The sequence below is a fragment of the Meleagris gallopavo genome, chromosome 1 (genome assembly GCF_905368555.1).
Source record: "Meleagris gallopavo chromosome 1, MGAL_WU_HG_1.1, whole genome shotgun sequence".
Taxonomy (NCBI): domain Eukaryota; kingdom Metazoa; phylum Chordata; class Aves; order Galliformes; family Phasianidae; genus Meleagris; species Meleagris gallopavo.
The window spans coordinates 110,402,909-110,428,272 of NC_139404.1; the positions used below are offsets into that span (position 1 = coordinate 110,402,909).

Below are 25,364 nucleotides of genomic sequence, written 5' to 3' on the forward strand. Positions count from 1 at the left end.
CGCAGGCTGCTGCTTCTCACTGCCCTGACAGCCCACAGCACGGCTCTGTCGGGCGCCAAGCCTCACCAGCACGACCCATACAAGACGAGTGAGCCACCCCCGCTCCTCGGGGGCGAGCAGCCGGCTCCAGCCCTTTTCTCTGGCACCTCCCCTGCGCAGTGCCATTTCCCCTCCCGTACAGCCCAGCCCTCGCAACCGTCCTGCAACAGCAGCGCCCACGACGGCCGCGGCCACTACACAGCCCCTCCCCCCGCGCTCGGCTCCACCCCTCCCCCCCCCCCGCTCCGCGCTGCCTTCGGCTCTGCCGGAAAGGTTCTCTTTCCGGTCCGCCGCAGCTGTTCGCTTCCGGTCCCGTGTCCCAACATGGCGGCAGCCCCTGCGCCCAGTGAGTTCTGAGCGCCGCTCGGCCCGTTCCCTGCCGCCGCCCGCGGCTGCCCGGCGTCCTCCCTGCGGGACGAGCCGGGCCGTGTCCCGGCGCCGCCGGCGGAGTGCCGGCAGCCCCGGGCCGCTGAACCGCTTCCGCCTGGGGTTGAGGAGCCGCCGCCGCCGCCATGGCGCCAGTGCAGCTGGAGAGCAACCAGCTGGTGCCGGCCGGCGGGGGCCCCGCGTCAGCTCCGGCCCCGCCGGCGCCCGGCGCGGTGACAGCCGCCGCCAGCCCCGGCTACCGGCTCAGCACCCTGATCGACTTTCTACTGCACCGGACCTACGCCGAGCTGACCGTGCTGGCAGACCTGTGAGTGCCCCCGGCCCCCTGCCCGCCCTGGCTGTTCCCGAGCCTTTCTCCCCGCTTGTGCCGCAGCCCGGCGGTGAGGAAGCTTCGCTGGGGCCTGACCCAGAGCCGAGTTAGAGCGTGGGGAGGTGATTGCACCTTCCTTAGCTCCTGTCCCGACAAAAAGCCTCATTTGTGTGGCTTTGCCTCTCCTCGGGTTATGTTCCGGGGCCAGGTGAAAGCTGGCAAACCACCTGTCACAAAAAGGGGAAAAGGCTGGGGAATGGAGAGCAGATGGATGAAAGTTGTTGTAGCCAGTGCTCAAGTTCAATGCCTGGTAGAAAGCCCACCTGTAGTGCTTGTACTGGTGTCAAAATACACAACAATGAAAAGTGGAAAACTCAGTTGTTTTCAAGGGCTGCGACTCCTGAAGTTACCTATACGGTCCTTAAATTACCACTTGAGTGCTTTCAAGGGAAAAATAAAAGACCATTATGTTCACAATCTGCCGTGCTAAGGTTTTGCTTGAAATTGCAAGGGGAAAAAAAAGGCCAAGAAAAGCTTTCCAGAAAGCATTCTGTCTCTGAATAAATGTGCACCTTTTTGTTTGTTTAAACAAAGATTCTTGGAGGGATTGTGTATTTTTCACAGAGTCACATATGGAGAAAATGGCAGGGGAAAGGCATGCATATTTTCTTGTAAAGCACATCTGGCAAGTATGCAAGCAGAGTTTTGCTTGACTTGAGGTTAAAAGCACTCAAACTCTAGAAAGGATGAGGAATTTTACTTTGTCTTGAGAAAACTTCAAAAATGCCAGTGAAAAGTCTTTGCAGTATGTTTATGATATCTATAGGCAGTAATTGATTTTGTACGTGTTCTTTTAGGAACATTTGCCTGTGATGTCTTCTATGTTTTCTGGTGTAGAACTGGATCTTTAGACTTGAGTGTATAGTTGAAGTACAAACTAAGACAAGTGGTGTGAAGAAGAAATGGAGGTTGCTTTAGGTACTCCGATTCATCAAGTAAGATTTTAAGCTCTGTGGCGTCTCCTCTAAAAGTGGAGTGGGCTAGATTTTTCCACTGTATTTCTCCATAAAGGATGGATTTGGCTATTAAAAAGTCCAACTGGAAAGTATTCTTCTCCTTCCCTTCAACAAAGAGCTCTCGCTCCTTTATCAGCATCATGAATGAAAAATAACTTGGAAGTGATGTGCCAGTAATAACTCTAGGACATTAGGGCTGATGAGAATACTGTCCCCTTTTTTCTGCAGTAGTGTCTGTTGTGCAGGTAGTTAATAAAGTTCTGGAGTATGACAGTTCTTCACTTCTAGACTATTGAAAGATAAACTTGCTTCAGGCAAGTCAGAAACAGCCAAAGTTAATCTTGCTGTAGGTGTTCTATGATTGCTATTACGCATTAACTAATCCTTTTCATAGATATTCAGTGGGAACAGGTGGTGATATTATATAGCACGGCTGGCTTAGCAGAAATCTTGAGATTTAAACATTCGTCATAGAATGATAAAATGCCTTAGGTTTGAAGGGCCCTTAAAGAGCAGCCAGTTCCAATCCCTGCTGTTGATGTTTCCCACTGGATCGGGCTGCCCAGGACCTCATCCAACTGTCAGGATACTGAAGGCATTCAAGGCTGCAAGTGCACAGTGCTGTCTCATGCCCAGTCTTTCGTCCACCAAGCTTTTCAATTAACTTGACCAGTTCCAGCTTAACTGTCAGGTTCTGGCTGTTGTCTTGTGGTCCTGTTATACACCTGATTCTTCCCACTTCCCATACAGTACTCTGCCACCCCTGCTGCTTTAACTGGGCTGCTCTGTAGAGCTGCCAAACTACTTCCTTTATCAAACATGCAACTTCATTGTATTTAGGAGACATTTACAATCAGGATTTTTGAAATGCTTTTTTAGGTATGTAGAAATTCTTGTACTGGTCTGAAGATTGCTAATAAGACTTTTCTTTATAGGGATATGAAGCATAATGGAACAATGGATAACATGTTGTCTTTTTCCTTTTTATTATAGATTACCGAGAAAGACCGATATGGAAAGGTGAGTTAAAATGAGACGGTCTGTAATACACGTTAAATACAAAACCTTGTTTTGAATGTTAAGATTAATATAAAACTGTCTGAAAGGAATATTTTTCTCCTAATTTTAGATTTTCTGCAAGAAAATAAGCCTTATTTGTTTTACCGTCACTACGTAGTTTCAAGATTTTCCTCAGCATAGACAACAATATGGTTTTGTTGTTGTTTTGTTTTATATAGTTGTTGTTTGGTGTTGTTTTTTTTTTGTACAGTTCAGTAACATGATGTTCCTGTTATATCAGGTGAAATCTGTTAAGGGCATTTTTCTCTTAATTACAATGGAACTTGAAGCAATGATGTGACAGTACGTCTAATAGGAAAGGGAGCTAGAGGACCTGGATTCTAGTTAGCATGTTGAATCTTGTTCAAAAGTAGTGGTTCGACAAGGTAAAGACTTTTTATCAACCTTTTTGTATTAACCATCTTTCTTATCATACGGCACTGTTTGACAGCTGTATTTTTTACCTGTTTGGTGTGGTTTTGAAGTATAAAGATTAATTGAAAACAAGTAACCAGAACAGGCTTTTTTGTTCATTTGTTTAATTCCCTTTCCTTCTCCCCTGGATGAAAGAACTTGATTTGTTTTTTTTTGTTTCTTTGAGTGAACTCTGAGATGCTGTTCTTCGTTATTTTGAATAAGCTTCATCTTTTGCTATTTGTGTTATCACCCTTATTGACCTAATTTTCTCTGAAGACATGTAACAGCTCTGTTATTCCTAAGGATGTAAAGAATGTTAATAAAGAATTCTGTGTAACAGGATTGTCATCAATTCAGTCATCTCACATCTTCTACAATTCTCATAACCTGTTCTGAAATAATCAGAATTTCAGGAATTCATAACCTGGAATGGTTCCTTGCATGTCCTTTTTCTTACATATAATATTTTATAAAGAAGAGCAGTCTATTTGCATTTTAAATTATCATGGAATCATCATAGAATTATGGAATGGCCTGGGTTGAAAAGGACCACAATGATCATCTAGTTTCAACCTCCTGCTGTGTGCAGGGTAGCCAACCACCAGACCAATTTATTATTTGCTGAAACAGTGACATTCAGCTTGGGTCCAGAGCTCCCTCTTACTGATGTGGGGGCTTCTCCCATCTACACATTGAGCATTTTGTGGTCAAGCTGAAAACTGCTTTGCAGGGCACACCTGTTTGAAGCAACACGTTAAACCCTAATGGAATACAGGTAAAGGAAAATAACACAGTCTTCAGTGCTTACCTAGAATCATAGGAGGGCCTGGGTTGAAAAGGACCATAATGATCACCTAGGTTCAACCCCCCAATCACTAGGTCACCAATCACTAGATCAGGCTGCCCAGAGCCACATCCAGCCTGGCCTTGAATGCTCCACAGACGAGGCATCCACAACCTCTTCAGGCAACCTGTTCCAGTGTGTCACCGTGTCCTGTAACTGAATGCATCTTGATGTTAAATGTTCGCATCCATGTTGAATTTGACTTATTTAGTTCTTCTTAATGAAGTGGCTTTATAGCTCTCGAGGATGCCTGTTAAGAAGTGTAGTTTACCCAGATTATTCCGTTGTGTTGGGTTTTTATGGTTTGGTTTGTTATTTTACTAAGTTCAAGAGCTGCTGTGGCAGCAGAGGTTGTGCTTGAAGCAGTGTTTCCTGAAATTAGCCTAGCGACATGCTATATTTATTTGGGATGAGGATGTGATGGTGTTATCTTCTAAATAAAATAAATAAAAATCATATAACATCTACATTTTTTTTAATGGCGGCAAGCTAAAAGATGCTATAGGAAAAAAAACTGATAGGAAATGATGAATCTTAGTATGATATTACTTTGCAGAGGGAAGTCTTATTTATTCACATCATTGTCACTGATAGGAATAAATCGCTTCCAATGTATTTTTGCAATGAGAAAGATAAGCAGTTGGATTAAAAAAAGGTACTGTCAGTTCTGTGGTGTAAAAATAAAGCTAAATACTGGAGGGAGTCCAGGGGCTTTCTCACTGATAATGTTTGGTATCTTTTCTGTTATCCTCTGCAATGGATTACAATGACTTTGCAAGGCCGTATCTTCTGCTGTGGGGAAACGAATGGTAAAACTTTATACATGTGTTCCTTAACAAACAGTCCTCGTTCTTACTCTTCCAGCAACTACGCGAATACATTGTTTTCTTAAAGGAAAGCAGTTTCTCCTGTTTTTGTTTGTGAAGCAGTCTGTTACTTCTTAAATCTGCAGCAAAGACTACCATCTAAACAAAAATTCACAACTGCTGTAAAAATAGGTTATTCATAACTTCAACAACAGTGCAATTATTACACATCTTTTTTGTGAAATATTCATTTCCATTTCTTGTTTATGACAAAATGGCTGCTAGTTCGTTAATTTCATTGATACACATAATTTTGGTTTGCAGGGCACTTTGGAGATACCCGGTCCAATCCTCTGCCTCAAATAAAAGACATAGACTAAAATAAAAGTTGTTGATTGTGCAAGGTCATGCTCTGTTGAGTTTTAAACATACCTTCAAGATAGATCTCCTGTTACCTACTTCAGTCTTCAAACAACTTGTGTGTTTCTTTTGTTTGCTTTTCTAATGTCAAGCTGGTGTGTTTTGCTGGTTTAGTTTGTGGCTGTTGTTCTTCATCCTTTTGCACTTCTGATAAGAGTCTCTTCCTGTCTTCTCTGTATTTCTCCTTTAGATATTTCAAGACAACAGTAGTATCACCCATGGCCGCCTCCTCTTAGGTGTAAGCAAATAACTTCAGTTGTTCTTTGTATCTCATGTGTTCCAGCCCCTAACTTACTTCTGTGTGGCAAATACCTTTCTTACCTAGAGAGTTAAAAACTGGACATAGTGCTTCAGATGCATTCAGACAGGTGCTGACTCCACATGAAGAAGTGTTTTCCTTGACTTAGGCAGTGCTCATGCTAATACGACTTGAGGTAATGACACATTGCTGATATCTCTTCATCTGTCCACCAGGACCCTCAAATCCTTTTATGCATACTACTGCTACCTAGTTCTCAGGCTGTGCTTTTATGTAAGGCTGTTTGGGTCCAGGTGCAGGACTTTGCATGTGGTTTTGCTTCATCGGGTTTCTGTCAACTAGTCTGTCCAGCCAGCTGAGGTCCCTTTGTTTTGTCCAGTTTGACATCACCTGCAAGCTTCTGAAGACTGCAGTCCTTCACCTTATGTCAGTTGTTTATGGAGGTGTTTAATTGTATTGGCCACAGTACTGAGCAGTAGGGAACGTGAGCAGTAATCACTTTTAAGGAAATTCAGCTGATAGTCAGTCAGCCTTTCATGTTTGGCACTGCAGCTAGTTTTTCATCTAGTTTGTAGTCCACTGATCCCTTCTACATGTTACCAACCTGGCTGCAATGATACAGTGAGATATCTTGTCAAAAGTTGCTCGAAAGGCATCTTCTGTTCTCCCCTTGGTTATGGAGCTGGACAGCATGTAGAAGGCAGTTGTGTTGATCAGGGATGATTTGTTCTTGGCAGATCGTGCAGGCTTTTCCCAGGCCACTTTCATGTTTTTTTGTTTACCTGGATGTAGCTTCTGGAAGGATTTTCTGCCTGCTTCTTGTTATCTGAGCTTTGGCTCTCTGGCATGTAGGTACTTCTAGAAGATGGGCATGTTGTTTGCCTTGTTTCCAGTCATTAAGACCTCTTATTGCTTTGGCCTTTGGGAAATGATAGAGTTACTTTGTGCTTTCAGAGGTCAATTCCCTCAGCACCCTTGGATGCATCCCATCTGCTCTGATGGCTTTTTGTATGTCAGGTTTGCTGAAGTAGTCCTTAACTTGATATTCTCCAACTGAAGCTAAAGGTTCATTCCCCTAGGCTCTATTACTATGCTGAAGGATCTGAAATACCTAAGATCAGAACTTAACAGTAGAGTATCTATTCAATCCCACAGCTTTGTCTATGCCAGTTTTCTCTTGCGTCACTGAGCACTGGACTCATGTTTCCTTGGTCTTTTGCTGTTTATAGACCTATAGTACAGAAGTTCTTGTTGAACTTCACCCTTTGCTAGTTTTTCTTCTGAGTTCTTATTTTCTATGCTGGTCTCTGCATGCTTGAACAGTTTCTATGTATTGCCCTCTCCAACCTTCTTTGTACTTCCTATTTGTATTCAGTTTGTTCAGGGGTTTCCTGTTCAGTCAAGCTTTCTGCTCATTGGAACAGTCTTTGTTAGAAACAAAGCTTTAATGATTCTTATTTATAATAAAGCTGAACTATTTTGAAGGATTGTTTCTTAAGTGTGGTCATTCAAAAGCTTTTTCATGTGCTCTGCTTTGCTTGTATAGGCCTTGTAAATGTACTATTTCTGTAAGTTTCATCTTCATTGAAGACATTTTTTTGTGCAGCCCAACATTAAGTTCAGTATCTATAATGAAGAACAGAGAAACACAGCAGCACTGAAAGACTCTTGGGTTCTTTAGAGAGGGGTAGATGGATGTGAATTCCCAGTGCGATTGTGACTTGAAGGTGACAATCATGGTTATTGAAGCAGAATTTTGTCAATTAGATCTAACAGAGTGCCTGTAACTTCATAAAGTAGTATTAATGAAGCAATTCCTGGAATACTCCTTTCAGTAATTTTCATTATTAAATTGTTGTGTTTCTTTTTTACTTTTTGTATATCTTTGATTTCCAGCTATGGAAAAGCACTCTGAAATTTTCTTGCTGTCATGCTTTTTGTTACCACAAAATTTTGGTTGCTATAACTACTTCTATATTTTAGCTACTTCTATAGGGAATTTGTTTGAAAGATTATTGACATCTCAAGTCTCACTATAAATGTCTTCCAGACTCCATTGTGTTTTTGTAAAACTTTAAAAAAATGTTCCACGTCTTACTTTGATAGTGTAGTAACTATCCTAGTAAAGCTGTCTATACCTGTAGCAGCTTGTCTGCCACTTGAAGTCTAACATCAGACTGTAGATTATTCTGGAATATATGCTGTGTAATGTGGGGAAATTATTGGCTTGATGCCCAAGCTCTTGGATGAGGTCTGTAGTATCTAATGCGGGAGACTGAGTCAGATGGTGTTAGTGGTGCTTCTGGCCCAAATACTCACCTGGTACAATCAGATTATGCTTTATGGATTACGCAGAAGAGTTTATCTCATTACAGCAAGACTTTCAGCAGAAAGAGGCTCTACTCTATCTGTGTTATGAGTATGTATGTTACAGATTAGGATCAGAAGGAGGTGCAAATTCTATTTGGTGGTAGCTAATATCTGTTGTGGTGATGAATGTGTTTTGTTCAGCTGTGCTTGTTGCTTTCAACTTAAACATAAACCCTGGGGAAATCTTGAGAATTCAAGTGAGTTCACTAGTGAATTGTTTCTCTTAAAATTAATAGTTCATTCACGTGAGTGTGCTTTTCTCTTTCTCCAGACATTCTTGGTTGGTTAAAAATCCCTATATGTTGTTGGCATTTAGGTGCTTAAAATAGTGAGCTCAGTCTTTTTTTTCCTGTGCTCTGTTTAAACAAGCAATGTATTAGTGATTGCCTACGTTAGCACAATTAAAAGTTCTGATAACTACTTTTTTTCTTTAATGGCACACAGTTAAATTGCAGGTTTACTATGTGTCTGAGCACCAGCTTAATGCATATATGATTGTTTTTTGTTTTTACAGAAAAATAGAAATAGTGCAGTTTGCAAGCCGTACTCGTCAGCTGTTTGTTCGTTTATTAGCCTTAGTCAAATGGGCTAATAATGCTGGAAAGGTGGAAAAATGTGCGGTAAGTTGGCAACAGAGTTGGGTATGAAACAATCTTTTATTAGCATGGGATTTTGGTACCATCTATTTTTTCGTTAATATAGAAGTTTTAAAAAACCAGACCTGTATTTCACAGCAAATGGACATTAAATGATAACCAATTTCTTCCTATTGAGAAGTTAAACAGTTCTTAACAGTTCCCCAAAACTCCTCAGTTATTTAAAAAATAAAAAATTGTGCATCCTTTCAAGAGTTCTTGAACAGGAGAGAGAAGGTGGTGATCTCAGTGTGTTAGTTCTTGCTGTAATTTAAGTTCTGTTCTTAGTTAAGTAAGAATAAAGCACAGTGTTGCAAACACCAAGCTTTGAGTGATTGCAAACAAGTTAGGTTGGATTCCAGTAGCAGTCACCAGATAAAGAGCTGTGAGGCTTCACAGATCCTCCACAGCACCAGAAGTGCATAGACTGAAAGTGTCCTTGCACGTGAATGTTACGGCAGAGCACTCATTCTTTGTTTTACAGATGTGAGTCCTAGAATTGGAAGGAAGTGACAGAATCATCTCTGCCACATATCAGATGAGCTGGATATAAATAACCACTGATTTGTGCATTTTTGACACATCTTTTTCCTTTTTTCTCTCCCGTCCCCCATTGTTCTCTACAGATGATATCAAGTTTTTTAGACCAGCAAGCCATTCTGTTTGTGGACACTGCTGATCGTCTGGCGTCTCTAGCCAGAGATGCTTTGGTTCATGCTCGTCTACCTAGTTTTGCTATCCCGTATGCAATTGATGTTCTGACAACCGGATCGTACCCACGCCTACCTACCTGCATTAGGGTAACTAATATTACAGTATCACTTGGTCTGTGGGGGGATCCCCATCAAATACACGATAAAGAAACCAGTTGTCTGATGTGTGCAAATGGAAGTGTCGTTTGCTACAGACATAGTGCTGAGACTCTGTAGTGTCAATTTCTGACAGGGGGCACTTCCTATTTGAGCAAGTTATCCTTTCCTAGTGAAACATTCTCTGTTTCAACTAGCTCATCTCTGGAGTGGATATAATAGCAGCTCTTTGTTTGATGCTTTGTGTTTCTACACGGTAAGCCACCATACTAGAAAAGTAGAGTGAAAAAATAAGATACAAACACCTGTTTTCTCAGAGATTTTGGCTATAGCATACTGTATTTTGAGAAGTAGTGAACTACTTATGGCACTTTTTAATGCTGTTGTCTTTTCTTACTGATAAAATGCAGAATAACAGATTTGTAGAGTAATACGAACAATAATATCTGTGACTTAGATCTACAGCTACAGATAAGGATTGGCTTTCAAATATTAGTATTTAAAAACAAGTTTAGCCTAATGTAAGGCCGAAGATTATTTTAATTTGTCCAAGTTGAGCAATTTTATTCACTCATCAGTCTCGGGCAAATTATAGATAACTAGAAAAAAAAAAATTGAATGCCAGATTAAAGCAATGAAAAAATACTGTAATGGCCTGTGTGATTGTATTTGCATACTTCTGGTGTGGTTCATTTTTGTCATTGCTACTGGCAATGTATGAGATGTGTTTGAGATGTATAGAAGATATTTTTTTAATATTTATTTTAACAGGATAAGATAATCCCTCCTGACCCAATTACAAAGAGTGAAAAGCAAACCACCCTTCATCAGCTGAACCAGATTCTTCGACATCGTTTAGTAACTACAGATCTCCCTCCCCAGCTGGCAAATCTTACAGTTGGTAAGAACTTGAATAACTTTTTGAAGAACAGTTTATTGGAGACTGACTTAGTCGTTACTTTAGTGCTTAAATAAAAAAGCCAAAAGATAATTTAAGTGAGATCATTAGATAGGCTTAATCTAGTAAGATTGGAATTCTGTCTCTCTCAGACATCGAATTATCTTTTTCTCTTTTGAGAATGAAGATACCAATAATCTTGCCGGAATAATAATTACTTTTGGAAGGAAATCCTGTTCAGGTAGTGGTAAAATGGTGTAGAGACTGCCTTGATTTTTCAGCAAGTGTTTTATGAAACGTTCTCCCCTTCTTTCAAGATAGAAGTTCTCAGTGCCTGGTCCATGTTAGGCCATGCAATTCAACTGCTTTTTCTGACATTAATTTAAAAATTCCATTTAATTAAACTGTTGGGTATTTCTCCTAGATACTCTGTTTGTCTGCAGTAACATTCATCCTCATGAATTAAATCGTTGATGTTTGTGCACACATTTTATTCTGTGGCTGATTGCAGAACCAGATCTCTAAATTATAGAGATTTCTTTTCATTTAATCCAAGTACAGGTTGATGCTCTGATGGTTTTTTTTGTTGTTGTTGTTTCTACAGAAAGGGTGGTTACAAACTAGATTATGGCAGAATTGCAAAAAATGGACCTGAAATGGACCTAGTCTGTACTTCTGACTAAGAAAAGTTAGCCTTGTATAAATTATATCCCCTAGATCTAGAGTGAAGATACTTCTGAAAATTGGTAGTTTTCAGTGATCCCTTTGCAAACACCTCAATATCACTATTAGAGCCATTTTTTATCTTAATGATGTGTAAATGAATTTTTATCCTAGCCATGAGATTTTTCTGTTAACTAAACATTTCAATATTAATTTCTGGCTTGAATTTGATTTCTTTTGAGAGCATATCTGGGATGCTTTTTAATATGCAAGTTCAAGTTAAAATCATTAGAATTTCTATAGGAATATTTCTAAATATCAAGAGTTATAAAGATATATGTGTGGCGTACTTGGTAGTTCATTGAGAAGAAGATCGACCCGCACTTCATAGTAAGAACTTGTACCTTATTGTCTGCTTTGCTTCTTGTTTCATTTATGACCTTTCTTATATAGTTTTGGTCGCCTCTGTTCCCATGATAGCTGTGCTCACAAAAATGTAAGGATGTATATGTCAATTACATAGACAACGTACAGAATCTTTGCTTATGAGCATATATGTGAAGCATGCGGAAGCGCGTATTTCCGCATGAAAATGGAGCTAAAATATTTTTATGTTAAATAAATGGTTTGCTGTGAAATGTGTTTCCAGTGCTAGATTTTAGCCTAGGCTTCCTGTCTGCGATCCTATTCTGGATGTTCCTTGAATATAGCAACAAATTGGAAAATTTAAGCTAGACGTATTGTTTGTGTAATCTCAGATATTAGTAGTCAGCTCAGTGTAACTTTGTGTTAAAGCAATACAAATGCTGACAAATTATTGTGACAAAATTACTGCTGTGCAAGTCAGTTGGAGACTTCTGTCCGTGCTGCTTATTGGCACTGGTATTGTTGCATAAGCAGCTCTTGAAACCTCAGAGTTGAACATAAACATATGCAGCAGAACAGAGTCTGTAGGGAAGTAATTCAGTGAGAGTGTCAGGAACTACTGCACTGGTAATATGAGGCATCTTATGAGACCGAGTGAAATAAAATATTTTTTCTTCCTTAGCCAATGGTCGTGTGAAGTTCCGAGTTGAGGGGGAGTTTGAGGCCACCTTGACAGTGATGGGTGATGACCCTGACATCCCCTGGCGCCTTCTCAAACTGGAAATTTTGGTTGAAGACAAGGAAACTGGAGGTAAAAAATACAGAAAACAAAGTTTACACATTCATTTTAACGTTGTTTTTCTGTGGTATTGCATAAGTCTTGTTTATGCAGAGTCTTTTGCATATCACAACTTGAGATAACAAAGCTGCATATACACATCCAATTTTTACCTCACTCTGTATACTTCAGATACCTTATCAGTGGTAGTCTATGACAGTGTAATAGACTTCCTGAAATTTCCACGGTAAACCAAGGATTGTGTTATGATGTTAGAAATTGAGGTGTGAAAGTTTCTTGGTACAGTTATCTTTTAATATTTATTTATTTTATTATTTATTCAAATGCCCATTTTCATGGTATCTAATGTGAATGGTTTTTGATTTCTGAAAGATGGTCGAGCCTTGGTTCACAGCATGCAGATCAACTTCATCCATCAGTTAGTCCAGTCACGGCTGTTTGCTGATGAAAAGCCACTTCAGGACATGTACAACTGTCTGCGTATCCTTCTGAAAGTTCCTTCTGAATAAGCTGTGTAATGTAATCTTGCTCTTTTTAGTAGGTGGAGGCCAAAAATGTGGCTTCTCTATTAAGCTAAGGGAAAATGTCTGGAAGAAGAGTAAAAACGATGGCCTTGGAGACAGTTAAGCTCATTCACTAGCATGTAAAATTTCATTTTGCATATTTGATCAACAGATGTAAAGAATGAAGTACTTGAGACAGCAGGCTGTATGGTAAGGCAGTGAAGCATCATACTGATTCTGGAAATAGAATAGGATGCTGACATAAAAGGTTTGGGAGCTTACAATTCTTGGTAGAACCATATTAATATGCTGATGTTAACTGTACAGTGTGTTAACTGTGTTGCACCTGTACCAATAATGAAATGGGATATAGCTTGTTCAGAAAACCAGTGCAGTGACTTTGTACGTGTGAAGGACAAATTACTTGACACTATGGAATAGTTTTCAGTGAAATAGTTTCTGGAGGAGCAAACACATTTATGTTACTAATGGGTGATCATGAAAGATGGGCTTAATAGTAATCATAGGGTGAATTGAATTTTTTTTTAATAATCTGCTTTTAAAAAAAAAAACGTGATTGGAGTTGAAATCTCTGAACTAAAGCTACTCTGACGCTCTTGCCTAGCAACCTGTCCTAGATTACAGAAAAAAAAACCAACAAACTTTTAGAAATAGTTGATGCTGATTACATACATTTATCTCTAGATTTGTACATTAGCTTGTTCTCAGACAGCATCACGCCTGACTTTTATGGCAGTGGACTTGCATAGTGAGCACAGTCTTTGGATGTCTTCTCTTTCCTTAACTCTCTTCCTCAGACTCCTTCTGCCTAGCACTTCAGTTGGAAGTCCTGCATTCACAAACACTAATGCTGATTCGGGAGCGCTGGGGTGACCTAGTGCAAGTGGAGCGATATCATGCAGGGAAGTGCCTTTCGCTCTCTGTTTGGAAGTAAGTTAATTTTTAAAAAGCTGTTAAACTTAGTAAATGAAACAATAGGAGCATTTTTCATTTCCTAAATTGGAGCCAGAATTTTCAGAACTGTATTTTCTTTTTGAGGTGGAATTCCAAGATTCCTGAACATTCTCTTGTGAAGAAGTGAGCGATGTACATTCACGTACATAAAAGCAGTGGATGTAATCATAAAATCAGCTCATTTTCCTGGATATCTAAATAAACTGACAATTTGTCAGTCTTTCATCATGCCTATTGCTTGACTTAAACTAGATAGAAATAAAAAAAAAAAAAAAGTGATCAAAATGCTCTTCTGATTCCCATGTTGAGTTTGCAGCCATCTAAAACTCCTTGTGTAGATATAGTTTACTAATGTTTCTTCATTTAAAGATTAAACTAAATGTTTTATTTAGTTCAGCTTACATAATATTGCTTTTATACAGAGCTCTCAGAATTAAGAATTAGCTGCTGAAAAGCATTTTTTCTGCTATTTCAATTACATGTTTTAATTTTTCCGTTTATTTTAAGCCAACAGGTGCTTGGCAGGAAAACAGGGACTGCCTCTGTTCATAAGGTCACCATTAAGATTGATGAGACTGATGTCTCAAAACCCTTGCAAATATCCCATGAACCTCCACTGCCAGCCTGTGATTCCAAACTGATGGAAAGAGCCATGAAGGTAAAAGTTTGCTTTGTAAGAAGTGTTCTACTTCTGTAAATCAGCAACTTAAAAATATTTGTTTTGCTTTGATTCTGTTCAAAGAGCAGTACTATGACTTATACTAACCTGTCACTGTAGATCACAGGGTGTTAATGTTGAGACCATAGATTGTTGTTACAAAATTAGTGATCTTGACTTTTGTCTTTAACATTACACCTACTTTTCAGTGCTTTATGTACCACTTATGATGACAGAATGCTGGGGCTATGGGGAGCACCAGTGAAGCTTAAGTTATACTTAGTGCTTGGCTTGAACTATTTTACAAACTGCTCTTATAAGGAGCTTCTCTTTTCTGTCTTGGAGATGCTGTGCAACTTTCCTATGAAAATCAGCTTCACATGTGACTTGAGCTGATTACCCAGCAGCATTATTCAGTTTGGAAAATATTGCATTATGATTGGAAAATGCTGTACAAAAGAATCAATGTAGTTTGCTTGTTACAGGGGTTATGCAAAATTTGATTTTACATTATGACCAATGAGGCCATTGTAAATTTGAGATTTATCGAAGTTAATGCTGGCCCCCTTTCATTCTCTATGCTTAGAGATTTTACTGGCTTTGCTGTTCTGCTGTTATATAATTACAGCTAAGATTGTTATTCTGGCTGTCTTTTTGTGTTTAAGATACTATACAATACCAGCACAAACAAATAGATTTGTCTGAGTGGATTGTTATACATTAGTGTACTGAAAATTTGATGTAGTTGTAGAAGTTATAGTAAATTGTTTGTGAAGTCTATGTAACTGATAGCAGCTGCTGAACTGAAATACTCCTGTGAATGTTTGAATGCTTGATTTTAAGGCCTTGTCTTGGAAAGCTAATCTTACAGGACAAAGTTGTTCTGGTTACACATGGAGGTAGGTACTGAAATTTTATATACTCCTGTGCTGGAATAAATCTATTCTACACTTATCTCTTATGCAAGAATAGAATTTTGGTTCAATTTACCTTGAACAGTTTTCAGAGCAACGTAATGTTAAGAAGAAGGTTTTGTAGTAAACTGTGGCTTTACTTAGGCAAAATATGTAGGTAATACATACCTACACTTTACAGTTTATAAGTGTAAATGCTTCAATTTAGGTTGCACAAGTCAGTTATAGCAAATATGAGCTGGAGATGTAAACTTCAGCGCTGCCTATAGATAGATACTCTTGGGTTCAGTGGGGTTGCTTGTGTTCACAGTCTGCCTCTTCATCTCACTATATTGTCACTCCTTTTAGCAAGACTAAAATGAGTATGTTATGTTTCATTCTACAGCTACGTGTGTATTTGGGCCATGAAATATGGTCCAAGCGCTGGAGCACCTCTCCCGTAAAGAGAGGCTAAGAGGTCTGGGATTGTTCAGCCTGGAGAAGAGAAGGCTTCAGGGAGACCTTAGAGCAGCCTTCCAGTACCTAAAGAGAACCTAAAGGGAAGATGGAGAGGGACTTTTTACCAGGAAGTATAGTAAAAGGATAAGGGCTAATGATTTTAAATGTAAAGAGGGTAGATTTAGATTAAGTATTAGGAAGAAATTCCTCACAGTGAAGGTGGTGAGGCACTGGACAAGGTTACCTGGAGAAGCTATGGATGACCCGTCCCTGGAGGCATTCAAGGCCAGGTTGGATGGGGCCCTGGGCAGCCTGATCTAGAGAAAATTGTCCCTGCCCATGGCAGAGTGGTTGTAACTAGATGGTCTTTAAGGTCCTTTAAGCCCAAACCATTCTATGACTTGTGTAGAAGTATTCATATTCTAATAGTTTCGTTTATTTTTCCATAGCTTAAGCTTGTTATGAACAGGTGCATGCTGAGCTGGAAAATACTCCAGCCTTGATCTAGAACAAGTAGATCTGCATAGGGACTGATGACTGTATGTTTGTTGTATTTTGTAGTGAACAAATACTCGGGTTAATAACTCTTTTGGTTCACCAAAGTTCTCAGCAGATGAATTCCAAGTAATCATTTTATTAAGCTTTGTTTTTGTGTGCTAGGGCATAAAGCCCATCTGTCAAATTTGAACTTGCTTGGAACTTTTTTCCAGATTGACCATCTATCAATAGAAAAACTCCTAATAGACAGTGTCCATGCGAGATCTCATCAAAAACTCCAGGAGCTAAAAGCCATTCTGAAGAGTTACAATGTTAATGACAATTGTACGTGTTTTCTACCAAAATGTGTTTGAAATCTTTCTCCTTTTATCCCTAGGAATGTTTTCTGTTTTTCTTGTTGTTTCTTGTTCTCATTAATTTGAACAAAAAAAATATGAATAAAAACGTAGGATAGTATGTTCAGTATTAAAAAGATCCAGCTTTAAATTATTCTGCATTGCTAATTAAAATACTCAGTGATACCCATCTGTAAATGTAATGTAATAGCTGAAGCTGCTAGAGTATTATATCTGCTGTAGAAGGGTTAAAAGTTGTCTACTGTAAAACTAGTTTGGAGTTGAAAGCAAATCTTCCACTGTATTAAACTGATTTTGGGTGAGGCTTCAGCTGCCATTGAAACTTTGAGATTCAAATTGAGCTTACAGTCTTGAAGCAGTGAGTTAAAAGGTATTCATGTTTTGTTGTTTTTTTTTTTTTATTTAGTCTGCCTTTTCTGCTTGGCTTATTATTAACAGTTTTCATCAGGAAATTACTGTATTCAGTTTCCTCTTCATCTTGAGTGTAAGAATGTGCAAATGCTTATACTGAACTCAGAACTACTGCAAGTAAAAAAAAATTTCCTATTAAAAACAAACATGTTTGGAGATTGTAATGGGCTGAACTTTAACATGAGAACTTGAATTCTGTGGCTAATTATTAACTTCTTTTTTTTTTTTTATGTAGCATTCATTGAGACAGCTCTTCCAACTCTTGTAATTCCAATTTTGGAACCATGTGGTCGATCAGAGTGTCTGCATGTTTTTGTTGATCTCCATTCTGGAATGTTTCAATTGATGCTCTATGGTGTTGGTAAGTAGATAAAACAAAGTAGGGTTGCAAGATATCAAATACAGCGTATATTATGAGGTTATTTTGTGTGAACAGTTCTGTCAAATCTTTGAAATTCCAGAAGTGAGGGTTAAGCTAATGAAGCTGTATGTTGAGTGATCTAGATATTTTAATTGAATATGAATTGATAAGTGGATCTGTGTGTTTATGATAGACAGTTTAGCATATCTTATGGGAAGAAATTACTATATATTGTTAGACATCATTTGCATTTCATTTGCAATTACCAGCTGGGCAGAGCTGGTAATGATTAAAGGCATATCGTATGGACATGATTGACCTTAAATATTTTTGAGATATTTTTCAAGTTTAACTTAATGTTTCAGATTTCTCTCTTTCTGTGTTTGTTTTGTTGTTGTTTTTAGGTAAAGTTAATTCTTTTGGCTTTTTTGCATAAGAACATACTGCTTTGGTTCCACAAGTGTTATGGGTCGTTTGTTTTGTAACTTAAATGTAGTTGTTAAATTAAACAAAACACTTTCATTAGAAGGTAAAAGCTTGCTGTTTTAAGAGCAGTTGTTAAGAGTATTTATTCACTTGATATCCTTACAGATCAAGTGACACTGGATGACATAGAGAAGTGTGTTAATGATGATATGAAGCGGATCATTCCTTGGCTCCAGCAGCTTAAGTGAGAGACTTGAATAATTCATTTAGTTACTATAGAATGAGTTACCATGTTTGCATTTTGGATGTTCGTACTTGCTTAGCTTTGTGTAGGGAATGTACTTTTTCTATGTCCTAAGCAACTTTGAGTATTTGTTGCCTCCTTTAAATGAGTGGAGAAAATTTTTGCTGGGTGATGTTTGCACAGTCCTCCTTTAGTTTGCCTTCTTGCACGTAGCCTGAGGTGCTGCTGCATGCACACTCTGCATGAAGTCTTCTCACTTCATCAGGAGCAGACCACTTGCTTCCTGAGGATCTCATTTTGTGTCCATACTCATTTTCCATCTCCTTTATTCCATTCTGTTTCTATGGCTGAATTCTTCTTGTTTCTCAGGAAGAGCAATTTCCCTTTTCACAATACAAAGGGAAAGCCAAGAAGTGACCTAGAATGATTTAAATAATATGTTTATCTTCTAATATTTCTGCTCTGGTTGTATTGAACTTCATATCTTCCCTCTTTAGAGCCCCGAGATTTAGGCACAAGATACGTTTTGCTCCCCCATAAGAGGTTGTAGCAAATAATACAAGTACAGCTTACAACTGCAGAAAAACCAAATTCCACCTGCTCTTTCTTTTTGGAAATTCCCAGTACTCTGAGCTAATTGCAGAGTGAAGCCTCTATTTGAGGGGTTTTGTTTCTAAAAGAGGCATGATGACTCATGAAGCACTGGCACCCTGGAGAAACTAATCAACCTCCCTTTGTCATAAGTAATGTGCTCAAGATAATGGCTTGGGTAGTGCTGTTGTTTCTGAGTAAGCTAGACAGTCCTATAAAGTGTCTTTTTGGACAATTAATCTCAGATGTTTCTGTGAGAATAAAGATGGTGCATCCTGTTGGACAGACATTGAACAGCCACGTTTTTCACTGCTGCTCTCAGTGGAAGTTTGACTGAGAAACCATGCCATGCGTTGCTTCCCTCCTTCAAGCCTAGGTTGGCTTTCTGGTGTACTCAATCTGAGTAGAATCAAGTTTAATTCCATGCATCAGAATCAATTTGTTTGTCTTGCTGTGGTTCTTTACTTCCAAACTTATTCAAGGGAATTAGGTTGTTTATAATGTAATCAAGAGTGATATTAATCCATCTTAGGTGACTTTCTTACTGTCTTGTTCATCAGCACGCAGGAGCAAAGATTTCTTTTTCTATACCCAAAATAATGTGAGATTCTAAATCATACAATGTGCTTGTTTTATATCTTGTTTATTCTTTTTATATTGTAATTTTATATTGTAATATAAATATATATTTATATTCATTCAATAAATAATTTCAATGCTTTTCTTCATAAACTAGCAGCTATCTGTTACTCAAGCTGAAAGCAGTATGTAAATATAGCAATAAGGAAATACAAACTCAGCAGGAAGAAAATCTGTTTAACTGTGTGTAGCTTGCACAGCAGTATTAGATGTTTTAGATTATGGCTGGCTCCTAATTTGACACTAACATAATTTAAAACAGTCTCAAAGTACTAATGCCTTTATTTCAATGCAAGGTTCTGGCTTGGACAGCAACGTTGCAAACAGTCAATAAAGCATCTGCCTACAGTGAGCAGTGAAACACTTCAGCTAGCTAATCATGCTAGCCATCCAGTGGGAAACCTTTCCAAGCACAAATTGTTTATCAAACTCACTCGTCTTCCACAGTACTACATTGTAAGTATCTGAAAAATACTTCTTATCTTCTCTCCTCAGGCAATTTGTAATGTTAACTCTAAGATTAGGAAGAAAGTTAATTGCTGTAATCCTTGCTTCTCTACCTTCTCTCATTCTGTGGGTTTGTTAGGCAGTCAGGCTCATAAAGAGGAGGGGGACATAAACATTTGCTACTCAGCAGTCCTCATGTTCTCTTTATATTCCTGAAATTCTCGTCTTTCTCTTCTTGGATCCCTTTCATAGCCACAGTATCAGTGTCTTAAAAAAGAGGGCTGTGTTTTCCTGCAGGAATTGGGGGAAGAATAGAAACTGATGTAGGCATAACCTCAATTAAGGATCTTGTTGATTTTGTTATTTTGTTTAAATGCAGGTTGTAGAGATGTTTGATGTTCCTGGCAACCCCACAGAACTAGAGTACAAATACTACTTTCTCTCAGTGAGCTATGCTGAAGGAGATGACAACCCTGCTACTGCACTTCTGTTACAGCAGTTCAAGCCAAACATTGAAGAGTTGGTACTAGACACAAAAAGTGGGAAGCAAATGAAAAGTGGTGTCAAGCGCAAGGTATGTGTTTCAAAAGCCTTCAGCCTCGTTCTAAAGCATGGAAGCCAAACACATGTTCTTAGCATCATTACCAGCTTTAGTGCAGCTGTTTCAAAGTTTGTGTGGCTGAGGCTTACACTGAGGCTTAGTACTCTGGGCTGCTTCCCAGGGAGGTATTGGGAAACTATTTTCCAACAGTTATTGTCTTTGAATTCATGCTGAGCCTTTTTAGTTGGTCTAAAAGAAAGCCAAGGGAGAGCACTGTACAGGGGTAGTTAGCATAGCTTTTATTAGCAAAGCACTGGTATCAACATGATATGCTTTGTGCCATAGAAGTGTAGTCTCTGAAAGTCTCATGGGGACTGATAGGAGTTGCTTCTTGGGGCCAGGTTGACCTGGCTTACTGGTGTGTACATACTGTTTTGAGGAAGGAGGTGATTATAAAATTACTTCAAATTGGTTGCTGTAGTTCTGAAGTTGACCCTTTAGGAATTTTTCTCAGTGTGTGTTTCATTTAAAATTCGGATGAATTAGGTTGTTCTCTGACGTCTGCACAAAATGTTTACTCCAAAATGTGCAAGAATATTTATTTGTCTTTATTTTAACTCTAGTTGTCTGGTGATCCATGTTCCATAGAACCTAAGAAACCAAAACGGACGGGAGAAATGTGTGCCTTCAATAAAGTCCTAGCTCATATTGTAGCCATGTGCGATACAAATATGCCGTTTATAGGGCTTCGTTTGGAGGTATGTATTAAGAAATATTTTGTTTGCTTCTTCGCTTCTGCTGCTCCTGACTCTCTTGTCCACGTGTTCTCTGAACAGTTACATCTAGACATGTTCACTTTGTAGTCCCCTTTCTAGCTGAGTCTGGGTAGCTGACGTCCTACACTGGGTTGCTCTAGTCTTGTAGCTGGTTCTCTAATACGAAGCACTAACTGCAGAAGACTTCAGAAGCTGAGGGAAAAGGAAAAATGAGAAAGCTGCACTTACTTTGCTTGACTTTTTTTGCATGAGATAACCTTTTTCTTGTTCATTTGTAGTTATCCAATATGGACATTCCTCACCAAGGAGTACAAGTAGAAGGAGATGGCTTCAGCCATGCCATACGTTTATTAAAGTAAGGAAATATACTCCTGTTTGATTACTGTACATATGCTTGAGAGAAAAAAGGATTGTTCAGAGAGTAACACTAAAAATGTTGTGGGGGCTGGGGTTTGGAAGAACTTGATTTGTTTCACTGTTGTGTGTTTTGCATTCCTGCTTGAAGCAGTGCTGTACAAAGAGGAAAGTGAGAGTACGCTCAAAGCCAGCTATTGTTTGTTTTTCTCATTAGCCTAAACTGGGGTGCTCTGAAAACAGTCTCTTACAGTCCTCAATTCTAACATCCAGGCACTGTTAAGGAATATACAGCATTGTGGTGACTGATGAACTTGTAATTGCAATTTTAGATTGGGTCAGAGACCTGCTTACTCCATATGTTGTTTACCAATGACCAGTATGTGATACTGTAGAGGAAAATGCAAGGGAACCCAGGAAAGGCAATTGCATGGTTAAGAACTTGCGAAGGAAACATCTGAGGCCCTTACAGTAAAGAGTGACATGGACCTCTGGAGGTTATCTGGTCTAGCCATCTGCTCAAAGCTGAATTTTCCAGTCACCAAGGATTTATGGCACAGAGATCTCAAACGCTGACCAGAGGGGAGTAGTCATTTGGTTTGACTGTCTCTGCTGATGCTAATACAGTCCGGGATGCAGTGGTCTGGCACTGCTGCAACAACATGCTGCTGACTCCTGTCCAGCTTCTCGCTCAGGCCCCCGGGTTCTATTTCTGCAGAGCTACTATGCAGCCAGTGAGCTCTCACCCTGTGCTGCTTCACAAGGTTATCTTCTGCCCAGTGCAGGACTGCGTTTCTTTTTGCATAACTTCATGAGGTTTCTGTTAACTCGTGCCTTCAGCCAGCTGAGGTCTGTCTAAATGGCAGCCCTGTTATCCAACGTGCTGACTGCTGCTCCCTTCTGTTTGACATCACCTGTGTATTCCTTGGCATCATGTAGATTGTTGAAGTTAAATATTATTGGCCTCTGTATTAACCCCAAGGAGTGCCAACCACATGCAGCCACCAATTTGACCTGGAGCTTTTGGCCACAGTGCTTTCTACTAATCAGTCCAGCCAGTTTTTGATATTCCTTGGGGCTTACTTCAAGCCTCACTAGTTCAACTTCAGGTTGTGTTATGAAGTAAAATAAATTATATCAATTTTACAACAAAGAAACAACAACAAATGCCACCAAACCCACAGTCTTCTAAAGTGTAAAATAAACTTAACTTTTTCTACTCTGCTGAGATACTGATGCCTTTATACAACAATGTCTTTAAATGCATCAGGCTCTACCTTTTTAACTGCAGAGAAGTAAGCTGGATTTAGGGGTGGTATATGACATTTCTGAAATAAACTCAATTTGTAGAGAAGTTAGGCATATTTTTGCTTTAGCTTTATTTACTCTGTACTCTAAATTCAATTCTCGCATTGGTATAGGAGTAAATTAGTGGGTATTAAGATAATTGCTAGGTTATTCATTACATTTAAAGTGAACTCGTTCAGAAGGAGAACCTGATACACAAATTCTGGTTGCCACAGAACTTTATTTTCATCTTTTTTAGCTCGTTTCTCTGTATAAAAGCTTTATGTTAGTGTGCTCCTACTTTTATCTGGAGATCAGGGCAGTTCAGCGGTTCCATTAAAAGTCTGTAATTTGCAAGTGTTGAATCCATATAAAAATTGGTCTTAACTCACTGTGCTTTTATAACACACTTAGAGTCCTTGAAGAGAAGCAAGATCTCCAACTGTGTGGTCCAGCTGTCTGTCTTACTGTTGATTATTCATTTTTTTTTCATGTCCAGACTTATAAGTCCTTCAGGAAATGTTAAAAGGTGTTATTTTTCAGTTTGGGGACTACACTGTGTGCAACTGAGGTCCTCTTTTCTTCACAAATAGAATTCCTCCCTGTAAAGGTGTAAACGAGGAAACACAGAAGGCTCTGGACCGATCTCTTCTTGATTGCACTTTCCGATTACAAGGTAGAAATAATCGCACGTGGGTCGCTGAGCTGGTGTTTGCAAATTGTCCACTCAATAGCACTTCATCCAGGGAGCAAGGTAAGAGAGGTCAGGTAAACCTTGTGTCTTTGTCTTATTATGTTGTCCGCTCCAGTATCATTCCAATCTTTTTGCGTTAAGGGACAGCTATCTACTCTTAACATTTCTAATGAGCCACAGTGCACCTTTATCAAATGCTCTTGACTGTTGAGTTGATGCTTCTTTATTATTTAAGTATGCTTCTTGGACTCTCTCCACAGATTAATCATAGTCTGTAAACCCTAGTTTAGGAACCGCTTGTTTAATTATTATTTACTGTTCTAACACTGTAGGACCAACCCGTCATGTTTACCTAACATATGAAAACCAGTTATCTGAACCAGTTGGAGGTCGCAAAGTTGTTGAGATGTTCCTCAATGACTGGAACAGCATTGCTCGGCTGTATGAATGTGTCCTGGAGTTTGCACGGTCCTTACCAGGTACTGAAATAGTCTCCTTTTCTTTAAAAATCATATTTACAGATTACTATGGTTTTCTCATGCTCTTTTCTCTGCTCTCTTCAAAGACATACCCAACCACTTAAACATTTTTTCAGAAGTTCGTATCTACAATTACCGAAAACTTATCCTTTGTTATGGAACTACCAAGGGGAGCTCAGTAAGTAATTCCTAAGTCCACTTAAAATGTATATTTGAAAACACATTGGGTAGACCTGGAGTTCTTAGAATTGTGCAACAAAATATATCCTGGTATTATATTATTGTGGAATTAATATTATTCGATGTAAAAAAGACAGAAATAAAGGGCACTGGATTAGTAATTTGCTAGATTCCTCCTTGTTTAGATTTTTTGAGAATTTGTGCAATGTACTTCAAATTGTAGGAAGGAGAGTTGATCCTTCTCCTGGCATCATTGATCTGTCAGCACAGCTTATGGTTGGTGAAGGCTGGCGTAGCAGCTTTGTTCAAACTTTTGCTGTGTTGCTACTGCTGTTATACTGGGATGTATGGATCTTTTAAGCTTAATGTTGCTTTAGAGAAATGACTCAGTTTTATATGTAGTACTGTGCTTTTAAATGGGACAATCCCTAATTATTTTGTAGCAGTGCTGTTCTCTTGTTCAGAAGTCTAGCTTTCTCTGTCGTATTTGAATTTACAGCATATTAATGACTTTGTCTACTGTCTGTGTGCTTGCTCACTCCCTTGCACCGAATGCAGGGCAAGGAAGGAAGTAACCACGTTTATTACAGATTAATAATATATTTGAGTGTGCACTGATGCAAAGTAGTTGATGCACTCAAAATTTGCATCCTAGAAAGTCTGTGTGTTCACATTTTTTACGAGTATTTCTGTGTGCATTTTATTGTGACTGTTAGTCTTGGTAAGCAATGGGAGTAGCATTGTGGATTTTATGTGTCACTTCCTTACATATTAGCTTGTCCAGTTCTTTTTCTGGGACATGGTGGAGATAATCGGTCCACCTCCAGCAACTCTTGATCAGTTCTTTGTGGTGCAAATCTCTCATATTTAATTTCTTCGGTCTCAACTCTGTCAGAAAAGGCATTTGTTCAAGTTGATTGACTTGCTGAAGTAACTGTCTGATTTGATGGTTGTCAACAATCCAGCTAACTAAGTAAGTTATACAAAAGCTAATAGAAGTCTTTTCAGAACCTCAACGGTGAGTTAGGAATCTGAGGTTTTGTGAAAAAGGATAAAAATGAGATCAGACCAGCTTTCTTGTAATAACCTCTTGGTTCTAATTTCCATGGCCATTTTGTTCTTAATGTTGCAGATCAGCATTCAGTGGAACTCCATACTCCAAAAGTTCCACATTTCACTGGGAACTGTTGGCCCAAACTCAGGTTGCAGTAACTGTCACAACACGATTCTGCACCAGCTCCAGGAGATGTTTAATAAAACACCAAACGTGGTGCTGCTGTTACAGGTAATGTTGTAAACACTTCCCTCAAGAAAAGTCCAAGGTGACTAAGAGGTGATTGCTGATTAAACTGTTATCTTCAAAATTACATGTGTGTATTGATTATGAATCTCCTTGGCAGAAGGTGACTTGGGAAAGAGTGCCTTTCCTAACCCTATTATCTGTGCCCCCACCCAGCCCAGATTTTTGCAGACTTCTACTTAACAGTAAGCTGTC

At 39.0% G+C, this 25,364-nt stretch overlaps 1 protein-coding gene across 1 annotated transcript in view; it reads left to right on the forward strand.

Annotated features, from left to right (window-relative positions):
- Positions 1 to 323: 323 nt before the first annotated feature.
- Positions 324 to 25,364, forward strand: part of MED14 (mediator complex subunit 14) — a 34,902-nt gene continuing 9,861 nt past the window's right edge. The window contains exons 1-20 of the mRNA XM_031556565.2: positions 324 to 733; positions 2,746 to 2,772; positions 8,442 to 8,547; positions 9,189 to 9,362; positions 10,143 to 10,272; positions 11,981 to 12,109; positions 12,470 to 12,577; positions 13,419 to 13,551; positions 14,083 to 14,233; positions 16,296 to 16,407; positions 17,086 to 17,211; positions 17,803 to 17,881; positions 19,408 to 19,567; positions 19,938 to 20,132; positions 20,723 to 20,857; positions 21,154 to 21,230; positions 23,110 to 23,270; positions 23,543 to 23,689; positions 23,776 to 23,867; positions 25,002 to 25,154. Coding sequence (XP_031412425.2) covers positions 552 to 733; positions 2,746 to 2,772; positions 8,442 to 8,547; positions 9,189 to 9,362; positions 10,143 to 10,272; positions 11,981 to 12,109; positions 12,470 to 12,577; positions 13,419 to 13,551; positions 14,083 to 14,233; positions 16,296 to 16,407; positions 17,086 to 17,211; positions 17,803 to 17,881; positions 19,408 to 19,567; positions 19,938 to 20,132; positions 20,723 to 20,857; positions 21,154 to 21,230; positions 23,110 to 23,270; positions 23,543 to 23,689; positions 23,776 to 23,867; positions 25,002 to 25,154 — 2,577 coding nt within the window. The 5' untranslated portion in view covers positions 324 to 551. The remainder of the gene's footprint in view (positions 734 to 2,745; positions 2,773 to 8,441; positions 8,548 to 9,188; positions 9,363 to 10,142; positions 10,273 to 11,980; positions 12,110 to 12,469; positions 12,578 to 13,418; positions 13,552 to 14,082; positions 14,234 to 16,295; positions 16,408 to 17,085; positions 17,212 to 17,802; positions 17,882 to 19,407; positions 19,568 to 19,937; positions 20,133 to 20,722; positions 20,858 to 21,153; positions 21,231 to 23,109; positions 23,271 to 23,542; positions 23,690 to 23,775; positions 23,868 to 25,001; positions 25,155 to 25,364) is intronic.